General features: G+C 47.4%; 3 protein-coding genes across 3 annotated transcripts; 2 read left to right on the top strand and 1 right to left on the bottom strand.

Annotated features, from left to right (window-relative positions):
* The first annotated feature begins 93 nt into the window (after positions 1-93).
* LOC308569565 (uncharacterized protein) lies at positions 94-6,543 on the top strand. The gene is made up of 6 exons (XM_081163640.1): positions 94-234; positions 1,404-1,908; positions 2,100-2,181; positions 2,438-2,520; positions 3,831-3,957; positions 4,575-6,543. Exons 2-6 carry the CDS (start codon positions 1,495-1,497, stop codon positions 5,819-5,821), a joined length of 1,953 nt encoding a protein of 650 aa, XP_081019766.1. The 5' UTR covers positions 94-234; positions 1,404-1,494; the 3' UTR covers positions 5,822-6,543.
* A 4,037-nt stretch (positions 6,544-10,580) lies between these two features.
* LAMTOR4 (late endosomal/lysosomal adaptor, MAPK and MTOR activator 4) lies at positions 10,581-12,927 on the bottom strand. The gene is made up of 4 exons (XM_081164178.1): positions 12,844-12,927; positions 12,666-12,752; positions 12,150-12,267; positions 10,581-10,936 (listed from the first exon to the last, which is right to left on the bottom strand). The coding sequence occupies exons 1-4, from the start codon at positions 12,844-12,846 to the stop codon at positions 10,839-10,841; spliced, it is 306 nt and encodes a 101-aa protein (XP_081020304.1). The 5' UTR covers positions 12,847-12,927; the 3' UTR covers positions 10,581-10,838.
* A 3,478-nt stretch (positions 12,928-16,405) lies between these two features.
* Positions 16,406-23,714, top strand: LOC308569457 (zinc finger protein 213-like; the record flags this gene model as incomplete). The annotated part of the gene is made up of 7 exons (XM_081163379.1): positions 16,406-16,490; positions 18,712-19,200; positions 19,402-19,483; positions 19,738-19,817; positions 20,488-20,614; positions 21,648-21,825; positions 23,675-23,714. The coding sequence occupies exons 2-7, from the start codon at positions 18,784-18,786 to the stop codon at positions 23,712-23,714; spliced, it is 924 nt and encodes a 307-aa protein (XP_081019505.1). The 5' UTR covers positions 16,406-16,490; positions 18,712-18,783.
* Between the last annotated feature and the right edge of the window lie 1,594 nt (positions 23,715-25,308).

Genomic DNA, 25,308 nt, shown 5'->3' with positions numbered 1-25,308 from the left:
CTTTCCTCCCGGGCTCTTGGTTTGCAGAGAGACGAGAGAAGAGGAGTGAGCTCGGGGTGCTCGGCTTGCCAAGGGTTAAAAGCAACGGGGCTGGATTCCTAGAGAGGGGAGGAGATGAAAGAGGGGAGAAGTCCTCCAGTGCAAAAGCCCCTCCCTCCCCAGTGCCTCCCTGCGAGTGAATGGGGGGCATATTTTGACAGCCCCTTCTGCCTGGGTGGCGCCTCCTGGGACCTGGTGAGTCTACTCTCTCTCCCCCCTTAGGGTGCACTGGGGAGAAGGGGGTCCCAGGGCTGCAGGGGAGGGTGCATGGGAGGGGGGCTGTTCAGCTTATGCATGACCCCCCCCCCCAGTGAGGCTGCAATGGGGAGAAGGCGAAGGGCAAACTCTCTGTCTTTTTTTGTGAAGGAAATGCCCACCTACAGGGCACTGCAATAATGCCTTCTGAGCCTGGCATCTCTGTGCCACTGTGGCTGCTCAGCTGGCCGGAACTGGAACTGGTCACTCCTAGTCACTGAGGCCCCCTGAGCCTCAAGTGCCCATGGTGGACCCCAGAGGAACCCCAAGCATATCTGGCTGTGTGGGGGTCATGTAACATCGTCATCATGAATTACCTGCCCTTCACCCTAGATTCCCAGGGCAGAAAACCACATTAAAACACAGTACCAAAAACAGCTTAAAACAACTTGCAGAAAGGAGGTGAGTCCTACTTTACTCACTTTTCAGGGCTAATCTTTGGCATCACCCACTTGGCCCTTGCGGGGTTGGATCTGGCCCTAAGACCAAAGAAAAGGGCGCCCCACCCCGTAGTTTGTCTTGAATACATTGGAGATTCCCAGTGCTAGAAAATGAAGCAGGAAAGAAATGTGGACTGAAGTGGGGGAGGGAGGGAGAGAGAGCAGCCCTAGAGGACCCCCAGGGTTAGGACCCCCACTCTGGCCTAATGTGCAAATTATACTCAGTTAGTCATGGGCCTGACTTGATTTGTTGACTGAAAACACGTAAACGTAATAGGCTGTGTAATAACAATTGTAAAGTTATTTACCAGAAACTCTCAAAATTAGATACAGCTTCTCATAACATCAAAGTCAACATCGTGATATTAAAATGTAGCTTCCTCAGTTAACCACCAAGCCCAGTATGTACAAAATGCAATTCCTGGATATTCCCCTGTTTCACCTATTACGTTTATGTGTTTTTTCAAGGGGATTTGGGTAATATAGGCATTCTAGTGGTTTTGATTTTGGATTTTGGATTATACTAAAAAAATTGGGTTCTACTCTTCCTTCCTCCCCCCCCCCCAAAAAGGGGGGAGCATAGTGTCTGGGCTGTGGTGGAATTTTTACCCAGGTTCCAAGCAAGACTCATCTGCACTTGCTCAGGGAACTTTTTTCTTTGCTTTGCAGAATTTGGTATCACTTCTGATTTGGACAGACAGAACTTGGCAGAAGACCAAAGGATTCCTTCTGATCTCTTGGAGGCTTCTTGAGAGCCCAGATGGATGAGGAAGACTCAGCTGGCCCTGAAGCAGGAAGAGGCCATGCCATGGAAACGGGGAGCAGTGGGGGATTATGGGAAAACTCAGTGCAGAAGATTCTGGGTGAGGAGGACACTCTCCATTCAGATTTGCAGAACCAGCAGTTCAGGCAGATGTGCTACCAGGAGACCAAAGGACCCCGAGAGGTTTGCAGCCGACTCTACAACCTTTGCCATCAGTGGCTGAAGCCAGAAAGGCACACGAAAGCTGAGATGCTGGACCTGGTGATCTTGGAGCAGTTCCTGGCTGTCCTTCCGCCAGAGATGGAGAGCTGGGTGAGGGAATGTGGAGCGGAGACCAGTTCCCAGGCGGTGGCCCTGGCCGAAGGATTCCTCCTGAGTCAGGCAGAGGAGAGGAAGCAGGCAGAGCAGCAGGTGAGAGAGACTTTCCTCTGGATACTCCCAAGGGGCTCTGAACAGAATGGAGAGTATCCAAAATATCTCTATATATGTATATTTTTTAAGCTTCCAAGGAATTATCTCTGATGCCCCAAAAGGTTTTGCCTCTGCCATTCCACTTCTAGGCATTCTCCCATTTCCTGTTTTAATATTTGTTGCTATTTCAGGGAAACTATCCATTTGCAGAAATGAGCACCAATCACTTTGAGGCGGAGAGGATTCCATTGATGACTGAAGAGAGGCCACTGAGTAAGAAGAAATTCGTTTTTCCATCTCTTTGATAACATTGTGTGTATTTTGTAACTAATGTGTGTTTTTTTCCATCTTTTTGGAGAGACACTTGAGGCCAAGAGCCCAAAGGAGGGGGGATGTATTTTTACATAGCTAGAATATGAAATGTGTCCAAATGTCCAGATGCATGGACCATCTGCAGTTAGAGATGCATAGCTTCACCTCTGACAGAAAGAGGCACTCATAGCTTCTTGTTTACCTTTGTCTCTTGCAGGTGTCAGAACAGTGGTGGAAAGACCTCCCCATCCATCTTTTAATGGTGGTGGAAGGGAAGCAGCAGCTGTGGAACCAGATCAGGTAGCAGGAAAGAGCATTGTGGGGAAAGGGGCTGAGGGGTGGGGCAGCCAGGGTGCCTCTGGGGCTGAGCGAATCTCCCTGAGAGTAATGAACAGCCACCTCCACTTAACTAGGCTTTTGAATATTGCTAGCATTATTTATCAGTAAAGGTAAAGGGACCCCTGACCATTAGGTCCAGTCATGGCCGAATCTGGGGTTGCGGCGCTCATTTCGCTTTATTGGCCGAGGGAGCCGGCGTTTGTCCGCAGCTTCCAGGTCATGTGGCCAGCATGACTAAGCCGCTTCTGGCAAACCAGAGCAGCGCACGGAAACACCGTTGACCTTCCCGCCAGACCGGTACCTATTTATCTACTTGCACTTTGATGTGCTTTCGAACTGCTAGGTTGGCAGGAGCAGGGACCAAACAATGGGAGCTCACCCCATCACGGGGATTCGAACAGCGACCTTCCAATCAGCAAGTCCAAGCAGCACAGTGGTTTAAACCACAGCACCACCCATGTCCCTAATCTAATCGCTAAAATACCGTATTTTTCGCCCTATAGGACGCACTGGCCCATAGGACGCACCTAGTTTTTTTGGGGGGAAATCAAGGGGAAAATTTTTATTCCCCCCCCAGGTTTGCGCAGCCATGCCCAAGCTAGAAGAGGGAGACGGAGCGCTCCATCTCCCTCTTCTGCCTTCAGAGACAGGTTGCCCCGCTGTCCCCCGAGTTTGTGGGGCTGGCGGGGGGAGAAGCAAGCTTGCTTCTCCCCCCCCCCGCCAGCCTCCAGATCAGGTCGGGGAATAGCGGGATGGCGGTGCTCCGCCACCCCGCTATCCCCCGAGCTTGTGGGGCTGGCGGGGGGGGGGGAGAAGCAAGCTTGCTTCTCCCCCTCCCCCCCCCCGCCAGCCTCCAGATCAGGTCGGGGAATAGCGGGGTGGCGGCACTGCGCCTCCCCGCTGTCCCCCAGCTTTTGGGCTGCGGGCTGCTGCCCACAAGCCTTGCGAGCCCGCGGGACATCCCGCCGGGCTTGCAAGACTTGCGGATAGCTTCCTGAAGCCTGGAGAGCGAGAGGGGTCGGTGCGCACCGACCCCTCTCGCTCTCCAGGCTTCAGCGAAAGCCTGCATTCGCCCCATAGGACGCACACACATTTCCCCTTCATTTTTGGAGGGGAAAAAGTGTGTCCTATAGGGCGAAAAATACGGTACTCATCGTTAAAGTACACAATAAAATAATTCCATTAAGTGGTTAGAAGAAGCAGCCAAACAACCCCCCTAAAACAACACAGCCGTGCTGTCTAAGAAGAGGACGTTTCTCTTTTTATTTTAGGGTCCAATCTGCTTTGAAGATGTCACTGTCCATTTCACAGACGAGGAGTGGGCCTTGCTGGATCCTGACCAGAGAGCTCTGCATAAAGAAGTCATGGAGGAGAATCGTGGGATTGTGGCCTCTCTTGGTAAGGCTCCCTGTCAGATCATATTATCTGTTTTGAAATTCAATCCATACCTCTATGTAATGAGCCTCCAATATTCAGATGGAGCTCAAGAGCACAACCCCCAGCAGTGGCGATTTGGAAACTCCCCCCCCCTCCAGTTTTGCTTTTTTAAACATTATAGAAGATAGTAAGATTAAAATGACTGGGCTGGGCTGGTTAGGAAAGTGGTGGTAGTTTCTGCCAGGTTTATTATTATTATTATTATTATTTTGCTTCTGTCCAATTTCAGTTGACTAAAGAAATGACTGACATTGGAAATTGGTGTTGAATCCATGACTGGGCCAAGCAAAGTCCACTCCGGAAAAGAGCCAAGCTTTTCAAACCTCGGGTTCCCATAAATATGTTAGCTAATGCCTTTCAACAAATGTGGTGATCCCTGTAGTGAGACTTCCTAATTCCCTTCAGTTCTTCCTGTATCACAAGTGTTAATTAGCATTGTTCAATAATTTGAGCTCTATTTTCCCCCGTAATCTGGCTGTAATCCATTTCTCTATCCGTTCCAGGTGGTGATGAATTGGAAATTAAGAACTGGAAAGACCAAGCCCTCAGGCTCTAATCTGTGTCTATTTTTGTTGCAGGTAATGGTGAAATGGAAATTAAGAACAAGAGGGACCATGATAAAATCCACACAGTGCAGAAGCCATATAAACATTTGGAGCATGGAGAGAACTTCAGTCACCACTTTATTTCCATTTCCCATCAAATAAATCCCTTTGGGGAGAAACCCTATCAGTGCTTGGAATGTAGAAAGAACTTTAGTCGGAAGGATAGTCTGACTTCCCATCAAAGAATTCATAGAGGGGAGAAACCATATCTGTGCATGGAATGTGGAAAGAGCTTCACTCAGAGTGCCCATCTCACTTCCCACGAAAGAATTCATACAGGGGAGAAACCACATCAGTGCTCAGAATGTGGAAAGAGCTTTAGTGTGAAGTCCAATCTCACAGCCCATCAAAAAATTCATATCAGGGACAAACCGTATCAGTGCATGGAATGTGGAAAGAGCTTCACTCAGAGTGCCCAACTCACATCCCATCAAAGAATTCATACAGGGGAGAAACCATATCAGTGCTCAGAATGTGGGAAGACCTTCAGTAAAAGAGCCCATCTCACTTCCCATCAAATAATTCATACAGAGGGGAAACCCTATAAGTGTTTGGAATGTGGAAAGAGCTTCAGTCAGAGTGCCCATCTCACTTCCCATCAGAGAATTCATACAGAAGGGAAACCACATCAGTGCTTAGAATGGGGACAAAACTTCACAGTGATGTCCAATCGCACAGCTCCTCAAAAAAATCATACAAGGGAGCAACTATTTTATTGCTTGGAATGTGGAAAGAGCTTCCGTCAAAGTGCCCATCTCACTTCCCATCAAAGAATTCATACAGGGGAGAAACCGTATCCCTGTTCTAAATGTGGGAAGAGCTTTAGTGACAGGGCCAATCTCACTTCCCATCAAAGAATTCATACAGGAGAGAAACCATATCAGTGCTTGCAATGCGGAAAGAGCTTCAGTCAGAGCAACAATCTCGCTTCACATCAAAGGATCCATACAGGGGAGAAACCGTATCAGTGCTTGGAATGTGGAAAAACCTTCAGTCACAGCCACCATCTCCTTTCCCATCAAAGAATCCATACAGGGGAGAAACCCTATCAGTGCTTGGAATGTGGAAGGCGCTTTAGTGACAGGGCCAATCTCACTTCGCATCAAAGAATTCATACAGGGGAGAAACTATATCAGTGCTTGGAATGCGGAGACAGCTTCAGTCGTAAGAGAAGTCTCACTTCACATGAGAGGACTCATAGTAGGGAGGAACCATTTTAAATCCTTATAATGTGGAAACAGCTTCAATTCCAAGATGAGTCTCACTTTCCATCAAAAAATTAGTACAGGGGAGAAACCGTATCACTAGTTGGAATGCAGAGAAAGCTTCAGTCTGAGCGCCCATCTCACTTCCAATCTAACAATTCATTCATGGGAGAAGCCACAACAGTGCTGAGAATGCGGAAAGAAGTTCAATGAGAGGGCCAATCTCACAGTCCATCAAAGAAGTCATACAAGGGAGAAATATATGTTGGAAGAAAGATGGTATTAGGAAACAATCAAACCTAAAGAAATTCTTGTGCACATGTGAGAAAAATGAATATTCTCTGTTGGCAGAGTTAAATAATTTTTCATATTGTATAGATTTTGCTTTAGTTGTTTCATGCTCTTATGGGATTACATATCAGTGTATCAATGAGTGATTTGATTCTTACGTTCCTACATTTTTCAGATCTCTCACGCCACACGTCTGCACTGCATTCCATGCTGATCTGACCCTGGATTGTGGGAGGTGTATTTGTATTACTAGAAAGGCACCAATGCCCAGCCAAGGAGCGAGGTTTGCATTAGTACTGGAGCAGCTCCTTCAAGTGTTCCAGGGACGTGGAAGGACGATTTGCCTCTTACTGAAGGCAACTGGAGGCTAAGTGCAAAAGCTGAAACCTAAGGGTTGGGGTTCCCCAAGATAAATGAGGGGAGCTGAAAACAGAGTCCAGCCAGAACTTTTATTTATTTTTATTTTTTTAATAAAATTTTTATTGGGTTTTCCGCTTTTGTAAAGACAATACAAACACAAAAATAACACAAACATGTATAGATTCAGCAGATCCTCGTTTCATAACCTTGTTCCCTGACTTCCCCCCACCCCCCCTCGTGCATCCCAATTCCCAAGATTATATCAGCAAGTTGGTATTTCTCCTCTTAGCCATCCTATTCATTTTATTACCTTTTCTTTAATAAAAAAAATTGTTTTTCCTAAGTTGGACCCAAGTTCTCTTCCATCGATTTTTGATTTTATCTTAATTAAAAGTCAAATTAACCAAACCTAAAAGTCTTGAGAGTTTTTAAGAATCTCCTCTTCCCTCCCTCCCATCCCCGGTTTTTGTCCCTTCCCAATAAAAGTCCAAAGTCAAGATTCTCAGCCTGGGTTCCTCACGTCCGAGGCTTTCAAATCTCTTTCAGTCCCTCTCCGCCGGTCTTGTTGGTAGTCCTTTATGTCAGTCGTCGAATCTGGAAAAAGGTCTTTCACCATCAAAGCATATTCTCTTCCCACAAGGAGATTTGAAAGCAACTGCTGAAGAATTTCCACAAAGCCTGTATCTTCAAACTCAGAGTCCAAACAGAGGCCCCAAACATATTTCTTTATTCTAAGTTCCTGTATTCCATATTGTCCCAGGGCCTCCTCCTTCTTCTTCTGCGTCTTTCGCAGACTTGTGGTAGATATGTTCCCAGAGTCTTCCTGCTTGTGTTGCACAGATGTCAGCTTTTGGTTGTTACTTCCCAAGGTTACTTTCTCTTTTTCTTGTTTAGTCTCTTCCACCTCTGTAGACATTGTTTCCCATTCAGCTGTGGATTCTTTCTCATTCAGATCCTCAATACAAACAGCAGAGTTGCCTGTTCCCAAGGTCATAGTGATAAGTTGTTTATTCATGGCTAAGCTCTGCTCTTGTAAGATTCCCACCAATTGAAACATCCTTTCGATTTCCACTAGTAACTTTCCATCCACAGCCATTGTATCCATTGTAGTTTCACAGAATTCCCCCTAGGGGGAATCTGGTTACTTATTAGTCTTTTCTCCAACAGTCCTTTAGCTTATTGTTATTACTTTGTTTCCAACAATTTTGTCTCAATTATAACTCGTTTTAATCCAGAGGGATCTTAGGTAATAATTTTTCCACTTTAAACTGCCCGTTTGGCAGCTTTGACAGCTGTCAAACTCCGCAGCTCTTACACAGGCACAAAGGCAGGGCGTTCCCGAGCCCGGGAGGGGGGGTTGTTCAAAACATAAAAGGGGTCTCCAAAACTCCACTCTCCAGCACAAGATTTCCTTTAACTAAATCTTGAAAGTTAATGTCCTTTTTAACTCACCCCGCCAAGGGTAGGCTCTCCAGCTTAGCTCTTATGTCGTTGCTTAGATCGTCTGCAAGGGGGGGGGTGCGGACTTCCTTTTAGCACACCCCCCGGTCGTCTCCAATTCAAGGTAAAATTTTTAAAGTCCCAATCCGTCTTACTCACGGGTAATTCTTTCAGTCCAAATTTTCAAGGAAGAAAGTCAGCGCTCACTGGTCATGGCTCGCGGCTTCGCTCCACCGAGGTAGCGGTCGACTCTCAGTGCCACGCCACCCCCGTATCCCCTCCGCAGCCTTTAAAAAGGCTCTTCGTGGATCAGGGGGGGGCGCTTAAGGCACCCGCCGAGTCTTCAGTCCGCAGGCTTCCGCGCCTGCGGCTTTTAAGGGTCCCCGCGTCGCCGGCACGGCAAAGACCCGTCCTCAGTAGAGCCGATTCCCTCTGCAGCTCGGAGGGAATCCGCCATTTCCAGATCGCGTCAACCCGGAAGTCTCCCAGCCAGAACTTTTACACTCCTTTACCTGTGACCTCTTTTGATGTATTCAATGATGTTTTGTGATGTATAGCAGCTATTTGTATAAAACCCTATAAAACCTTTGTTCAAATGTTCCTTTGGGGCAGTCTTTTCTAGCTGGCAAAACTGCCCTATTGTGCAATAGTTTTAATAAACCAAGTCCCAACAGGACACTTTTGTTTGCTCTCTTGGTTTCATAGTTATTTAAAGGTTTGCTTCCTCACCTGGGCAAGGGCCAGTGGCATAGAGGTAAATTATTACCACAGTAGGATAAATCAAGTGCCAAGGATCTATTAAATTCAATTCATTCATGTTTCCCTATTGTCCAACTTCACTAATTCTTTTTCTTTGTTGGTGTATTTCTATCTAGGTTAGGATAGGATAATATTTAATTACAGTGGTACCTCAGGTTAAGTACTTAATTCGTTCCGGAGGTCTGTTCTTAACCTGAAACTGTTCTTAACCTGAAGCACCACTTTAGCTAATGGGGCCCTCCTGCTGCTGCCGCGCCGCTGGAGCACAATTTCTGTTCTCATCCTGAAGCAAAGTTCTTACCTGAAGCACTATTTCTGGGTTAGCGGAGTCTGTAACCTGAAGCATATGTAACCTGAAGCGTATTTAACCCGAGGTACCACTGTAGTCTTCCTTTAGATCCATACACTGCTTGCCACTTCTGCGGTGTGTGTGTGTCTTCGGGTCAGTGTATGTAACCTGAGGTACCACTGTAAAGGTAAAGGTACCCCTGCCCGTATGGGCCAGTTGTGACCGACTCTAGGGTTGCACGCTCATCTCGCTCAAGAGGCCGGGAGCCGTCGCCGTCTGAAGACACTTCCGGGTCACGTGGCCAGCGTGACGAAGCTGCAACTGGCGAGCCAGCACCAGTGCCGCACACGGAAACGCCATTTACCTTCCCGCTATAAAGCGGTACCTATTTATCTATTTATCTACTTGCACTTAGGGGTGCTTTCGAACTGCTAGGTGGGCAGAAACCACTGTAAAAGTCCCCTGCTATTATTAACTCATCATAATTACAATCATTCAGGTGTCCAAAATAATCATAAAACATTTATGGAGAGTCCATATTGGAACCATAAACATTACTGCAATGCACTCTACGTGGGGCTATCTTTGAAGGTGACACGGAAACTACACCTAATCCAGAATGCAGCAGCTAGACTGTTGATTGGGAGTGGCCACCAGGACCATGTAACACCGGTCCTGAAATACCTACACTGGGTCCCAGTACATTTCCAAGCACAATTCCAAGTGTTGGTGCTGATCTTTAAAGCCCCAAATGGCTTTGGCCCTATATATGTCAAGGAGTATAGCAAACTTCGGAGCTGATTTATTTGGTGGAGCACTAAATTGCCATTATATACCGGTAGTTCCTTTACAGGCCAACCAGAAGATTCACAAAAAGAGATTGAAATCTGGGTATCTCATTGTCGTGAGTTCCATTGGGATTGCACCAGCACAAGTCTACACAGTCATTCTCATGGACTTCTTTCAGGAATATTTGAACTGTTTGGCTTTGAGATATTGTTGTTATGTGGTTATTATTTTGGCATGATAGGTATTATTTAAGATTCTATGTATAGAAGGTGTTGAAATGTCATGTATTATCGTTAATGTATTTTTTTAATGCCATATAGAGAGTTGTTTAGTTTGTGATTGATCTCTCTGCATTCCTTGGGTGTGGTATTGAGCTTATTTCATTGCCAGCAAAACCTTCATTTAATCTTATGTGGGGCCATTGCTAAAAAGAGGCTAGTCAGGCCAAGGGGGTAGCAAGGCTATTGTATGGGTGCGGTGCTGATCACCTGACAAGCCAGCCTACCCAGATACATCCAGAACTTTGGGGGGGGGGCCATTTCCCGACCCCCAGGTTGCCTTCGCTCTCAGGCCCTTCTGCTGCCATACGAGAAACAGAGAACCTCCGAGAAACCTCTTCCCTTGGAGGTTTTTAAGCAGAGGCTGGCTGGACTAGATGTCACTCAGGGTCCCTTCCAACACTATGGTCCTATGGCCGCAGAAGGTGGTGAGCTCTCCTTCATGGAGATTTTGAAAGAGAGGTTGGGTGGCTGGCTACCTGTCAGGGGTTCTGGGCTAGATGACCCCGGGGTCCATTCCAACCCTAAAATTCCACGATTCTATTAAACAGCTAGTCCACCAGGTTAGTTGTCTCTTTTCAAAGAGCTTTATTTCACATACCACCATCACACCCACAGCTATATGGAGCAAACCCCCAGCGGCACGAAGCCTTTAAGCAGAATGTACAACGCATCCAAGGAGCCGCCAGCCCTCTTGTGACCCAGTATCAACACAGGGATGAGCCCCACACAGATACAAAAAAGAAGGTGCTTTGTTCCTGCACTCCAGGTCTCCTTGAGTCCCCCACTCCCAAAGTCAGTTACAGAAGAAGCAGGCAGGTCAAGTTCAGACGATCACAGGCTCCCGGACGCTGTTCTGCCTCTTCACCACAAACAGCTTCTGACCAGATATGGTCACAAGGAAGGAGTGCTCCCCAAACACCACTGGGGGGACGAAAGAGAGAGAGACCCCAGTAAGGGTATTAGGAGAGACAAGACCCCCAGCAGGGTGCTTGGGTGGATTTATGTACTTTTTCATATATTTATACACAGTCTGGTTATAATAAAACCTCAAAGCAGTATATAATATTATATACTGAGGAAGATTAACAACAGCAATTTTAAGCTTTCAAAAAGTTAATATAGACTAAAAACTGATTTAAACTGGCATCAATTCTGTGAACGCCAGGGCGGGTTTGTTTTGCATGTTTTTAGCAGGCATCGAGAAGAGTGCAACTAAAGGCATCTGCCTAGCATCCATAGGCAGGGAGTTCCAGAGTTTAGGTGCTGCCACATTAAGTGATCAAGTTCGTACAACTGCAGTGCACATATTATGTGGCACCTGTAGCCAGCCTAAGTGGTCAGGTTGGCACATGTGGGCTCAGGTGATCTCCCAGGTAAACCAGTCCCAAGTTGTTAAGGGCTTTACATTCTAATTGTGCCACCTTAAACTTGGCCTGGTAGCAAATGGGCAGCCAGTGCAGGTCTCTGAGTACAAGTGTGATATGCTGATGAGGCCTCACTCCTGCCAGCAATTGCACTGCAGCATCCTGCACTGACAGCGGTTTCAAGGAAGCCCCACACAGAGCACACTGCAGAACAACCTCGCTTGCTCCCCACTCCTTCACTGATGGGGCGCTCACCCCATTTCCTCCTCACATCCCTCTGAGGTAGGTCAGGCTCAGTGCCAGGAAGGTGCTTCTCCCAAGGAAGACCATTCAGTCCATCGAGCCCAGTGCTGTCTTCACTGACTGGCAGTGAATCCACTATAGGGTCCTCCGCAGACATACCTGGAGTTGCCATTGGGGAGCCCCCATGGGACATTCTGCATGCAAGGCAGGTGCCATGGCTCAGGGGAGGGGGGGCTGAGCCTTCCCCACCATCCTAGCTCTCCCCACCACCTGCCTGGCTCTCCTTTAGGGTTGGTGAAAGGGGGCAAGAACAGGACGCATCAGGGAAGCTCTGAGATCAGCTCCACATGGGGGAGGGAGAAGAGCAGACGCCAAGAGGGGCCAAGAGGACTCCAGGCTCCCCTGAGGCTCCCCGACCTTCCCCACTAAAAGTGTGGGATGCAGCCCTGCTCCCCTTTGTATCCAGGGAGGCCCCACGGAGGAAGCCCGCCTGCGAGTGCTGGGGGGGGGGTCTGCCCCCTTCTCACCAGAGATACGCCTGAAGGGCACCTCGGGGCAGCGGGGCAGGCGGAAAGCGCAGGCCGTGTTCACCAGCTCCAAGATCACCCCGGCCGTCCGCTCGTCGTTCTCCAGGTCGCCCGAGGACTGGCAGGGCAGGGAGAAAAAGAAGAGGAGTCCTTTGTCAGCAGGCATCTTGGGGCATCCCTGCCCCCCCCCCGCCTCTTCTCCCTGCAAGGGGATCCCAAGGCGGCCCATGGGCTTTGCCACCCGCATTGAACTCTCCCCTGACAACAGCCCTGCGAGGTCGGCTAGGCTGAGAATAATAATAATAATAATAATAATAATAATAATAATAATAATAATAATAATTTACTATTTATACCGGCTCCCACTCGAATATTAAAAGCACAATAGAGGATTAAACATTACCAACTTCCCTAAAGAGCCTGCCTCTCCCCCCCCCCCCCGATATAAAGAGCTCTGCTTCCCAGGAGAGAGGGGGGTCTCCTCCTCCTCCTCCGTCTCCCAAGGCCCCTCCTCACCGCCAGCACCGCCCCGTCGCAGATGACCAGGTAGCCGGTCTGGTCGGGGACCCGCTCCAGCCCCTGAGTCAGCGCCGCCGTCGCCGCCTGAGGGAGAGAGAGAGGGGGGGGGTCAGGGGGTCAGCGGGGGGTCGCCCTCCCCTCCCTCCCTCACCCGCGGGGGGGGGGAGCCGCCCACCATCGCCGCCGCCGAAGCTCCGTCCCGTGACCGAGCCCTCCGGTGCCGCCTCGAACAACTTCCCCAAGCTGGACTTCCGGCGGAAGCGGGCGGATAAAGGACGTCTCCGCTCTAGTCCTCGGGGCTCTCTTAGCGGATGGGAGGGAGCGCCGCTCTAGGACTCTGGAGCCTCTCCGTGGTGGAAGCCCTCTTAAGGCCGGCGCGGGGGGGGGCTCCTCACTGCGCCTGCGCGAAGCCTCGCTGCCGATCTCCCGCTCGAAGCCCGCCTTTTCCCTTCCTTTTGGGGGGGGGGGGGGAAACCCGCCTTTTTCCTCTGACAGGAAAATAGCTGGAGCTGGAAAAGACGGGGACGTGGGGGGAGGAACAGCCCTGAAAGAAGCAGGACACGTTAATGGGAGTAAAATGTGTAAAAGGTCTAGGAAAGCCTGCAGCTCCTCGCAATGGTCCCTATTGTGAATTAGCTTTATTTATAGGTCCCTGAAAGAGCAGCAGGATAAAGCAAGACGAATACGAGCTCCTGAGAACAGAGGCACAATATAACCTCACAGGCAGGTTCATTGCCATCCTTTGTATCCAAAGATGAAGAGGTGTTCACAGCGTAAAAGGCGAAATAAACACACAAAACATAAGGACAAAATACGCAATTGGAACCAGAAGAAACCTGCAACTCCCTCCCCCCCCAAGACACATTGAAACCTGGTGGGACGAGAGACTCATGGCTGGACTGTCGGGCTTTTCCTTCTCCCTTTCCACCCCATTGTTCCTGAGCATTTGGCCAGGAAGGGGGGGACAATGCTTTATTTGGACCTTTGCTCCAAGTCGACAGGTATAACCAGTTCAAAAGGAATAGACTAAACAGGAAGAGGAGGAGGAGCGTTCTCTGCAAAGGATGTGTAGGTACACCTGTGAAGAAATCCATGACCTGGAGCATGGGAAGCTCATGGAGAGTACAGGACAAATGTCAGGTTTTGCACTTAAGGCAGGAAGAAGCAGCTGCACAAATATAGGATGGGGGACACCTGGCTTACGAGCAGCACATCTGAAAAGCATCTAGGGGTCTTGGTGAGCATGAGTCAACAACGTGATGCAGCAGCAGAAAAAGCAAATGCTATTGCAGGCTACCTCAGTAGAAGTCTAGTGTCCAGATCAAGGGAAGTCATAGTGCCACTCTCTTCTGCCTTGGTCAGACCCCACCTGGAATAATGTGTCCAGTTCTGGGCACCACAGTTTAAGAAGGATGTTGAGAAGCTGGAAGGTGTGCAGAGGAGGGCAACCAAGATTGCCCAGCTGTGAGTCTTGAAGGCCGCTCCCTGCAAGGCCTTTTCCCACCTGGCCTAGGGGGCGGGAATCAGACTCACCCTGCTCTGCTTTAGACTCCTGGGAAGCTGGAGGGACATTGCCTGGCTATGCATCTTGAAGAGCCCAGACTCACTGGAACGAACTCTAGGGTTGGGACAAATGCTGAAAATGCTTTTAAATGTTTTAAAGAGTTTTTGTGGCGTTTTGAATTTTGGTTTAAGCAGCTTCTGCGGGTCGAGTTTCTTTTTTTTATAATATACTTATTAACTTTTCAAAGGTTATACAAAAAAAACACACACAAAAAAAAACCAAAAATAAAAACACATATAATTCCATTCACTTATTTTCTTTTAACTAACTTCTCAGACCTCCTCATACCTCCCCTTTTTGTATTCCAATTCAAATTATTCATTCAGCAAATCCTCGCCATTAATTTTCACTTAATTTTCCACCTTTCTTCCCCCCCCCCATTATCTTAATCATTACAGCTGATAACCACTTACATTCTAACCAACATCATTCTAACATTCACTAATTTTGTAATATTTCCCAAGATAGTCCTTGAATTTCTTCCAATCTTCTTCCGCCGTCTCTCTTCCCTGGTCTCGGATTCTGCCAGTCATTTCTGCCAGTCCCATATAGTCTATCACTTTCATCTGCCATTCTTCCAGAGTGGGTAGATCTTGTGTCTTCCAATACTTTGTGATAAGTATTCTTGCTGCTGTTGTTGCGTACATAAAGAATGTTCTGTCTTTCTTTGGCACCAATTGGCCGACCATGCCCAGGAGAATGGCCTCTGGTTTCTTAGGGAAAGTACATTTAAGTACCTTTTTCAGTTCATTATATATCATTTCCCAGAAAGCCTTAATCTTTGGGCACGTCCACCAAAGGTGAAAGAATGTACCTTCAGTTTCTTTACATGTAAAAGAAACTGTGGGTCGAGTTTCAACGCAGTGAGTTCCTGGAGCTTCTCTGGCTTTGTGCTGATCTTTTCGTTCTGCTGCTCCCTCACAATGATTCTTTCCAGCACCTGGGGCATCTGGCTGCTGCTTCACTGAGGCTGCAGCTTAGTTTCTCATTTTCCTCCATGAGGGAGTGATTTTTCTCCTTCAGAGATTGCGCCTTTTCTGAGGGCCCACTACCCACAGAGACTGGAAGGGGCCCTCCATGAGGTCTGCAGCAGTAAGACCTGCAGCTTTAGCCAGCCGATCTCTGCTGCCTGAGGGTCAGTGTTCACTGCTCTTAATTTTCTGGCCCTATCAGCCTAGCATAGTCTCTTCAAGGTTGGAATCTCCTGGGCTCACACAGGCAACCATCAAGGTGTGGCTATTGCTTCCCAAGGAATCTTGCAAAAGGTGTGGAGTCCTTATAAGGGACAAAATTGCCTTTTTTGGTTTCCTCCCCAAGAGTGCTGATGGCATTCCCCAGGCAGAGCAGAGGAGTCCCTTGTTGATGTTGATCCCTTCCCGCAGTCGATCACCTTCGACTTTGCTCTTCTTTTGCCTTTCTGAACCAGCAAGTTCTGCGGGCTGAAAACTGGTGCTCCTGTCACTTGCTTTTCTGCTCAATGGTCATGGTGAAGGTGGCGTGAGAGTGAGATGACTGGGTGCTCATTGCCCCGGCAGCCACCCTTCGGGAGGATCAGATTCTTACTATTAATGTTTGATGTTTTATTATGTTTTTATGTGTTGGAAGCCGCCCAGAGTTTCTGGGGCAACCCAGCCAGGTGGGTGGCGTATAAATAAAATATTATTATTACTATTATTATTATTATTATTCCTTTGACATTTTATGATGTCATATTCGGCCTTTCTCCTCCTCATACCCTGCCCTTCTTGCGGAGGCCGCCGCCTCTTCCTTCGACTCACAACATTCCCACACTCTATGTGATTCTATGATTCTCTAAGGGCTTTCCTGCTTTGCAGATCCCTTTCCACCTCCTCCTGTTTCTGGACAAGGGAGGAAGCAGCTCAGAACCCAGCCAGGAGGGTCCCGTCCCCCCCCCCCACCCCCCAAAAAAACCCCCATGAATCAGTGTGTCTGGCAATTAAGCAGAAAGTTGGCGCTTCGAGCTGACCCAGGAACGGCTGCGAGCGCAATTCCTGCCTTGCAGGGGGTTGGACTAGAGGACCCTCGGGTCCCTTTCCAGAGAGAATACTGTGGAGAGGAGTGGCTTTGTCGCCCTCGGCTTTGCAAGGGTTAAAAGGAACCGAGCTGGATTCCTAGAGAGGAGAGGAAATGAAGGCGGGGGGGGGGGAAGAACCCCTCTCTTCCTGCAAGGGGCGGGGTGTGGAGAGGTGGTCTTTTTCCTGCGCAAGCGCTGTGTCGGGGGCGCCTCCTGGGACCTGGTGAGTCTCCTCTCTCCCCCCCCTTAGGGTGCACTGGGGAGAAGGGGGTCCCAGGGCTGCAGGGGAGGCGAGGCGTCTGCCCCCTTCCTCTCTGCAAAGCCAGATAGAGAGTTCTGCTGTGGGTCCGCTGCAACTCTCCTCTCTCTCTGGCTCAGTACGCCTGCCACTTGGGGGAAGGGTCTTTGGGTCAGGGAAAGAGAGCATGCAAATAAACCCCATTAAGACTGATGAAAAAGTCGCATTTATTAACAGAAGTCGTAGCCGACTTGAACATTCAGACAACACATACGACAAAAACAAAAAACCTACCAAAACTGACCTATGCAATGAATGAATGAATGAACTTCTTGCAATACAAATCCACCTTTAACACCCAGTTATAAGTGTATTTGCAAATATGTCAGGCAAAACTGATTACGGTGGATTATAGAGTGATTGGGTGATGCAAATAATTTATATGTATTTTATATCTGACTTCACTTAGCAATGTTTTGAAATGTTTAAGATTTTTTTTGTTAACTTTGTGTTACATATGTTTACTGTAGTTGACCTTCTCCTTTGTAATGTTTTCTTTTGAAATCTTTTAAGATAATATTTTAGCTCCCTGTTAATTATGTTGCTTTGACTGTATACTTCATATCTGACTTTCTTCAGAAATGTTTGATTCTGGATTGTTTTATTAATATGCTGTAAACGGCTTTGAGATTTTTCTTAAAAATATAAAGCGGTATAGAAGTGAAATGAATAATAACAATAATAATAATGTGGAACATTGGAAGACGGAGGGCAAAGAAAAGAAAGTGCTTCTTTATGCAGTGCAGAGTTAAACCTGGCACACTCCAGTGCTTGGGGCAAGGAAAGAAGCTGGGAGATGGCTCATATGGGAGTGGAGGCAATACCTGGTTGAATGCAACCGGACACGGGTGAGGGCTCATCATGGACTCTACCTAGTGGCAGGGAAGGCAGCACAGAAGCAATGAGGGTGGCACCCTCACTTTGCCACCCAGCAGAGCTGTTCCAAGTAGTGTGGAATCCTTTACAGTCGGCAGCAGCTCACTGTGACTTTTTTGCAAATCCTTTTGAGGATAAAATCACTTGAATCCACCCAGACCTTAAGTTTGCTGTAATAGCAGATGAATCTCATGGGTGTCCAGAGCCCTTACTAGTCCTGTTGTGTTGGATGAGTTTCAGTTACTGAGGCTCGCGGATGTGGACTAAGTGCTCAGATCAGTCAGTGCAACCACTTGCAGTCTGGACCTTTGTCGCTCTTGGATGAAAATAAATAGCAGGGAGGAGGGGCTGGCTGGGCCAGGGAGGTGGTCAATGCCTCCCTGCATGAGTGGGTGGTCCCTTCCTGCTTGGAGGAGGCGGGGGCAGAACCAACCACACCTCAAGAAACCCTCCCTGCATTTGGAAAATCTAAGTAACTGCAGGCCAGTTGCCAGCCTCCCCTTATTGGGCAAGGTTCTGGAGAGGTTCATAACAGACCAGATCCAGGTGTTCCTGGAGGAAATTGATTTCCTAGATCTGTTTCAACTGGGGTTTAGGCCCAGTTTTGAACACGTGTATCTGGGCCTCAGAACAAAGACAAAAAAACCCCACCAAAGTCGTATGCCTTGAGAACGCTGCAGATTTCAAGTGCTAGAAAAAGTGACCGAAGCAGGAAAGAAATGTGCACTGGAGTGGGAGTGGGAGGGAGAGCAACTCTTATGGACCCCAGGGTTAGCACCCCAAGTCTAGCCCAGTGTCCAAATTACACTCGGTACAAATGACTCTTCAATCACAGTTCTAACTTCCTACGTTCACTGAAAACACTGAAAGGCGGAAGAAACCAGGCCTTTCATCTCACAGAAATCCCTTCAGCTGCTACACATCTTGCATGATCACATTTCTCCTGGCAGGGCTAGACCAGGCATCTCCAAACTCGGCCCTCCAGATGTTTTGGGATTACAATTCCCATCATCCCTGACGACTGGTCCTTTTAGCTAGGAATGATGGGAGTTGTAGTCCCAAAACATCTGGAGGGCCGAGTTTCGGGGTGCCTGGTCTACAGACTTGCTTCTCCTCCTTCCTTTCTTCATTAAAGAAAGTCCAGAGTCTGTGCTGTGGTGCAGTCCAGTCCTGGTTCATAGCAAGACTCAGCCATGCTTAATTCAGGGAACATTTTTATTCTCCTGAACGTATACCAATTTTATAATGGAACAATCTATTTGCTTTCTAGAAGTTGCTAGCCCCTGTTGGGAGAAGACCAAGGGATTCGTTCCGATCTCTTGGAAGCTTCCTGAGAGCCCAGATGGATGAGCAAGACTCAGCTGGCCCTGAAGTGGAAAGAGGTTATGCTATCCAAACTGGGAGCAGTGGGGGATTCTGGGAAAGCTCTGTGAAGAAGATCCTGGGTGAGGAGGACACTCTCTGCTCAGATTTGCAGAGCCAGCAGTTCAGGCAGTTCTGCTACCAGGAGGCCAAAGGACCCCGAGAGGTTTGCAGCCGACTCCACCACCTCTACCGTCAGTGGTTGAAGCCAGAAAGGCACACGAAAGCTGAGATGCTGGACCTGGTGATCTTGGAGCAGTTCCTGACTGTCCTTCCACCAGAGATGGAGAGCTGGGTGCGGGAATGTGGAGCAGAGACCAGTTCCCAGGCGGTGGCCCTGGCCGAAGGATTCCTCCTGAGTCAGGCAGAGGAGAGGAAGCAGGCAGAGAGAAAGCAGGTGAGAGAGACTTTCCTCTGGATACTCCCAAGGGGGTCTGAACAAGAGGGAGAGTTCCCCCCAAACTCTCTTCTAATGGCCCGTCCATTTTTGGAAAGCATTAAGTGGATCATATTAGATACCCCTAAAGTTTTTCCCTCAGCCATTTCTTTTCCAATCCTTCTTCCCGTTCTCTGTTTTGAATCCCTGTTTCTCTTTCAGGGAACGGATCTGTTTGCAGAAAGGAGCCAAGATTCCTCTGAGGCAGAGAAGACTCTTTTGGACACCAGAGAGAGGCCGCTGGGTAAGGAGGAAGGAGTTTTTTCTCTGTTTGGTCACATTCTGTTCATTTTGGAACTATTCTGTAGGTTCTTTTAATCATTTGGGGCCAAGACCCCAAAGGAGGGGAGATGTATGTTTGCACAACTAACATATGAAATGGGTACAAACATCAACATTCACTAAGCAGGTGAGGCTTTTAGTGCTGTTTAGTGCTGCGCTGCTTAAACCTCTGAGAAGCAGGCACTAAGACTTCCCACTTACCTTTTTGTCCTGCAGCTGACAGAAGGACAATGGCAAGACCTTCTCATCCATCTTTTCCTGGTGGAGGGGAAGCAGCGGCTGTGGAAAGAATTCAGGTAGGAGGAAGGAGCATTGTGGGGAAGGAGGCTGAGGGACGGGGCAGCCAGGAGCCTCTGGGCCAGGATGAATCCCTCTCCTCATCTTGGTTTCTGTCATGCCTGTCCTTAACAAAGGCTTAAAATGCAATTCCAGAAGGTTAATAAACAGCCATCTCACCTTAACTGGCCTTAGGAATATTGCTGGTATTATTTATCCGTAATTGTAGTTTTATTCATTGATTTCCCATTTAATGTTAAAATAGGCTTCTAACCATAAAAATAATAGTGGCCAGGAGTCACCAAATGAGCCCCATCAGTTGCGCTTTCTCCCTCCTTCCCCTCCTGTGACCCCCTGCACCCCCTTGAAGTTGGTCTTAGGGCATTGGGGAGGTTTCCCCCTCCAGAACAGCAGACGGGGGGAGGAAAGGGGATCCTTCCATCTGGGAAACAGGGACGCTTGCGCAGACTGATTTGAAGAACGCCATGTGGAGCTCCACCCATGTACACATAGATTAATACCCGTTATTAAAAGTCACAATGAAAGACATGTAAAAGAAGCATCCATGATTAAAATGTACAACAAAACAATTCCATTAAAGGAACACAGCAATTAACAGGCAGAAAACTACAAAGCAATGTGTAGTAGATAATGTTTTCTAAGAAGAAGACTTTCCCTTTTTTATATTAGGGTCCGGTGTGCTTTGAAGATGTAGCTGTTCATTTCACACACGAGGAGTGGGCGTTGCTGGATCCTGACCAGAGAGCTCTGCATAAGGAAGTTATGGGGGAGAATCGTGGGATCACGGACTCTCTTGGTAAGGCTCCTTGTTGGATCATGATGTCTTTTTTGAAATTCTGTACGGATCTCTATGAGATGTACCTCAAGTATTTTGATGGAGCTAAGCAACAACATCCACAGCAGGCTTCTTCAGCCTCGGCCCTCCAGATGTTTTTGGCCTACAACTCCCATGATCCCTAGCTAGCAGGACCAGTGGCAAGGCATGCTGGGAATTGTAGTCTCAAAACATCTGGAGGGCTGAGGTTGGGGAAGCCTGACCCACAACATCTGGGATTTTGACAGCCCCACAGTGAACCGTGAATGGAGAGTTATCTGCTGTTTTATCTGTGAATATTCTTCCTCCAATTTTGCCTTTTTAAATCATGATCTGGCTGGTCTGAACTGCCCTAGCCTTTTTAAATGTAGGCTTTGGAGTGGTTAGGTTCTGTTATATTTTCATGTCTTTCCTTCTCTCTGTCTGTTCTTGGTAGACCAAAGAGACTTCTGACATGGGAGATGGATTGGATCCCATTATTAGATCAAACAAAATCCATCAAAGAAAAGAGCCAGGATTTTTGAATCTCGGGTTCACATAAGTATGTCTGTTAATGCTTGTCAGAAAAGTCAATGAACCCTGTAGTAAGACTTTTAGTAAGTTACCATTGTTTATTAATCTATGGCAGGGGTCAGCAACCCGCGGCTCTGGAGCCGCATGTGGCTCTTTTACACCTTTGCCGTGGCTCCGGGGCAGATACTAGCGAGGGGAGGAGGAGCATTGTGTGCCCCGACACTCCCCACTGTTTTAAATGTCGCAATGGTTTTGCGGCTCCCAGTTTTTTTTTTCATCGGTCCAAGTGGCTCTTTTTGTCTTAAAGGTTGCAGACCCCTGATCTATGGCCTATAAAAGTGTGGAGGAGAGGAATGTTATTATGATGACAATTTTATTATTAGGCAGCCTATTTACTATGCTTTTATAACTGACAAAGGGTAATAAATTAATAATAAAAATAATAATAACTTGGAGCTCTATCTCTTCCTGGTGCTCTAATGTCTTTCTCTTTTTGATACAGCTGGTAATGAATTGGAAATTGGTGATGAATTGGAAATTAACAAGGGAGACCATGACAAAATCCACACAGTGGCGAAGCCATATAAATATTTGGAGCGTGGAGAGAGCTTCAGTCAAAGAATTAAGAGCGGGAAGAAACCAAATCAGTGCTTGGAATGTGGAAAGAGCTTCAATTCCAAGTGGAGTCTCACTTGCCATCAAAGAATCCACACTGGGGAGAAACCATTTCAGTGCCAAGAGTGTGGAAAGAGCTTCAGGCAGAAGGAAAGTCACACTTCCCATCAAAGAATTCATACATTGGAGAAACCATATCAGTGCTTGGAATGTGGAACAAGCTTCACCTGGAAGGAAAGTCTCACTTCCCATCAAAGAATTCATACAGAGGAGAAACCCTATCAGTGTTTGGAATGTGGAAAGAGCTTCAGTCGGAGCACCAATCTCACTTCCCATCAAAGAATTCATACAGGGGAGAAACCCTATCACTGCACGGAATGTGGAAAGAGCTTTAATACAAGTGTAAGCTTCCGTCGGCATCAAAGTAGTCATCGTGGGGAGAAACCATTTCAGTGCCAAGAGTGTGGAAAGTGCTTCAGTCAAAAGGGAAGTCACACTGCTCATCAAAGGATTCATACAGGGGAGAAGCCATATCAGTGCATGGAATGTGGAAAGAGCTTTTACCAGAGCTGCAATCTCACTTCCCATCAAAAGTCTCACAGGATCGGGACACTGTTCTTTTGTTGATGCAGCCTAGAATAGCATTAGCTCTCTTTTTTGCTGCTGCTGCATCACTCTGTTCACACATGTAAAGCTTGCAGTCCACTAAGACCCCTAGATCCTTTTCACATGTACTATTGGGAAGCCGGGTGTCTCCTCCCATCGTATATTTATGCCAAAGTGCGGAACCTGACATTCGTCCCTATTGAAATTCATTTTGTTAGTTTGTGCCCAGTTCTCCAATTCTGTCTTCTGTGGCATTAGCTACCCCTCCCAGTTTGGTGCCATCTGCAAATTTGATGAGCACCACTCAGTTCTTTCATCTAAGTTGTTTATAAATATGTTGAACAACAACGGGCCCAGAACAGATCCGTGTGGCATCCTGAAGGGACAGGATACCCAAATCCTCTCTGAAATCACCCCAGGCTTCAATAATCACCCCAGGCCTCAAAACTGTCCAAAACTCCTTTTGTCTTCTAAAAATCCAAAACAGCTTTTCTCTGCTCTTCTCTGCTTATTCTCACAAGATGCTGTGCATAGGCAAAACGTTACTTTTAAAGGCTAATGAATAGGCTCTGTTCATAGCAGGCCTGAGAAACAGAATCATATCTCATTCTAGTTGCAACATCTTTGGACATGCTGAATTACTCTCATTCCCCCCTTTCCTGGGAAGGGTGCCAAGAGGCCACAATAGTCCCAAGACAGCTTTCTGTACATGCTCAGGAACCTCAATATGGGGCAGGACTCCTGAGGGAGGAGAAAGGAGGAGGGAACTGGAAAGGGGTATATATGTTTGTGCACATGATTGTGAACTCGTGCATGCTTTTTGTGACTTATCACACTTGCTCCTTCTACCAGTTCATGGATGGTAGAAATAAAAGCCTTTTCTCCGAAACTATTCCTTGAGTGTCTGTTGACTCCCACTTCCCTTTCCCAGGCGCAATATTTTTCCCACCCGAGGGCAAAGCCTCATAAGGCTACATTTCCACTTGTCACTATTTTCCAGGATGACAAGGAACCATTAATGAGTCCTCTTTGGGTTCAGTCAGTCAACCAGCTACAAATCCACCTAACAGTTACCTCGTTCAGCCCACATTTTACCAGCTTTCTCGTGAGAATATCATAGAGGACATAGTCAAAAGCCTTACTGAAATCAAGGTACACTATGTCCACAGCATTCCCCTGATTGACCAACTTGTTACTCCATCAAAAAAAGAAATTATATTGGTTTGGCATTACTTATTTCTGAGAAACCCATGCTGGGTTTTAGTAATCTAAGTGCTCTCAGACTGACATCTGAATTATATGTTCTAGGTCTTTTCCTGGTATTGATGTCAAGCTCACCGGTCAGTAGTCGGGTCTCCCCCCCCCCTTTGAAGGTGGGGGCATTTGCATGCTTCCAGGCTGCAGGGATCTCGCCTGTTTTCCAAGAATTCTCAAAGATTATAAAAAGAGGCTCTGCGTTTACATCTGCAAGCTCCTTTAATACCCTTGGGTGCAGCTCATCAGGCTCTGGAGATCTGAATTCATTTATAGTAGCTAGGTGTTCCCTTACTACCTCTTTTCCTATCTTGGGCTGCAGCTGTCTCCTTGCATCATGGATTCTGTTATCATCAGGCAGGGCAGTGCTTTCTTTTGGGGGAAGACGGACGCAAAGTAGGTGCTGAGTGGTTCCGTCTTCTTTCAGTCACCCAACAGCGTTTCTCTGTCCTTTCCACGCAGAGGACCTACCACTTGCTTTTTCTTCCTCTTGCTTTGAACATGGCTGAATAAAACTTCTAAAATTATTTTCAATCTCTCTTCCAAGCCTGAGCTCATTCAGAGCTTTGGCCTGCCTAGACCTCCCTGCAACTGTTGGCTACTCGTGTATACTCCTCCTTTGTGATTTCTCCTTTCTTCCATTTGCTATACCTTGCCATAGAAGAAGAAGAAGAAGAGTTTGGATTTGATATCCCGCCTTTCACTCCCTTTTTAAGGAGTCTCAAAGCGGCCAACATTCTCCTTTCCCTTCCTCCCCCACAACAAACACTCTGTGAGGTGAGTGGGGCTGAGAGACTTCAAAGAAGTGTGACTGGCCCAAGGTCACCCAGCAGCTGCATGTGGAGGAGCGGAGACGCCAACCTGGTTCCCCAGATTACGAGACTACCGCTCTTAACCACTACACCCACTGCCATAGCAGTGAGACCAGTGCGAATTTCATTCCTTGTGTTGCAGATGCGTGATTGTTGCTGTCACGCGTCTGTTTACATTCCACAGTGTTGGATGTCATGGGAACGGAAGTTCAGATACGCTGTTTCTGTGATGTTGCTTTTGCTTTTCCCTTCTCTTGCTGATGAAGAAAGTAAGAGGAGCCATGTTTTCCTTTGTCCTGTAAATAATAAACATAGTGCTTTGTACCCATGCCTCAAGCCTCACTTTCACTGTCTGTTGATACTGCGTGCAGATGTTTACGGATATCTGTTGCACCGGTGGCTCGGAAGATCAATCACCCGAGTGGCACTTCGAAGGGAGTAACACACCAGCCATGGTGTTGATTTCCCAATATATTAGTACCATATCAGGTAAACTATATCAGTGCTTGGAATGTGGAAAGGGCTTCAGTCAGAGGGTCAATCTCTTTTTTAAAAAATATAATTTTTATTAACAGGCCAATCAAATCACATTAATTTCAAATCTCATTAATTCCAAATTACACAGCCAAATTTTTAAATTTTTGTTGGGGGTACCCATACTTCGAGCTCAGAAAGGGATCCAAACATCTCTCTTGCTGCTGCTTTAATGTCAGAGGGTCAATCTCAATGGCCCTTCAAAGAACCTATGGCAGGGAGAAACCCCATATCAATGGCTGTGTGTGAATTTAATTTGAGGACACTTTATGAATATGTAGGCGAGGATTGCAACAGTGTTCTTCTCATTTGGCAGTCCAGCAAAAAATTGGCATTGTCTCT

The sequence above is a fragment of the Podarcis bocagei genome, assembly GCF_964188305.1.
Source record: "Podarcis bocagei genome assembly, chromosome: 12".
NCBI lineage: Eukaryota > Metazoa > Chordata > Lepidosauria > Squamata > Lacertidae > Podarcis > Podarcis bocagei.
Note: the sequence above shows the minus strand (reverse complement) of the source record. Positions and strands in the feature narration are given on the sequence as shown.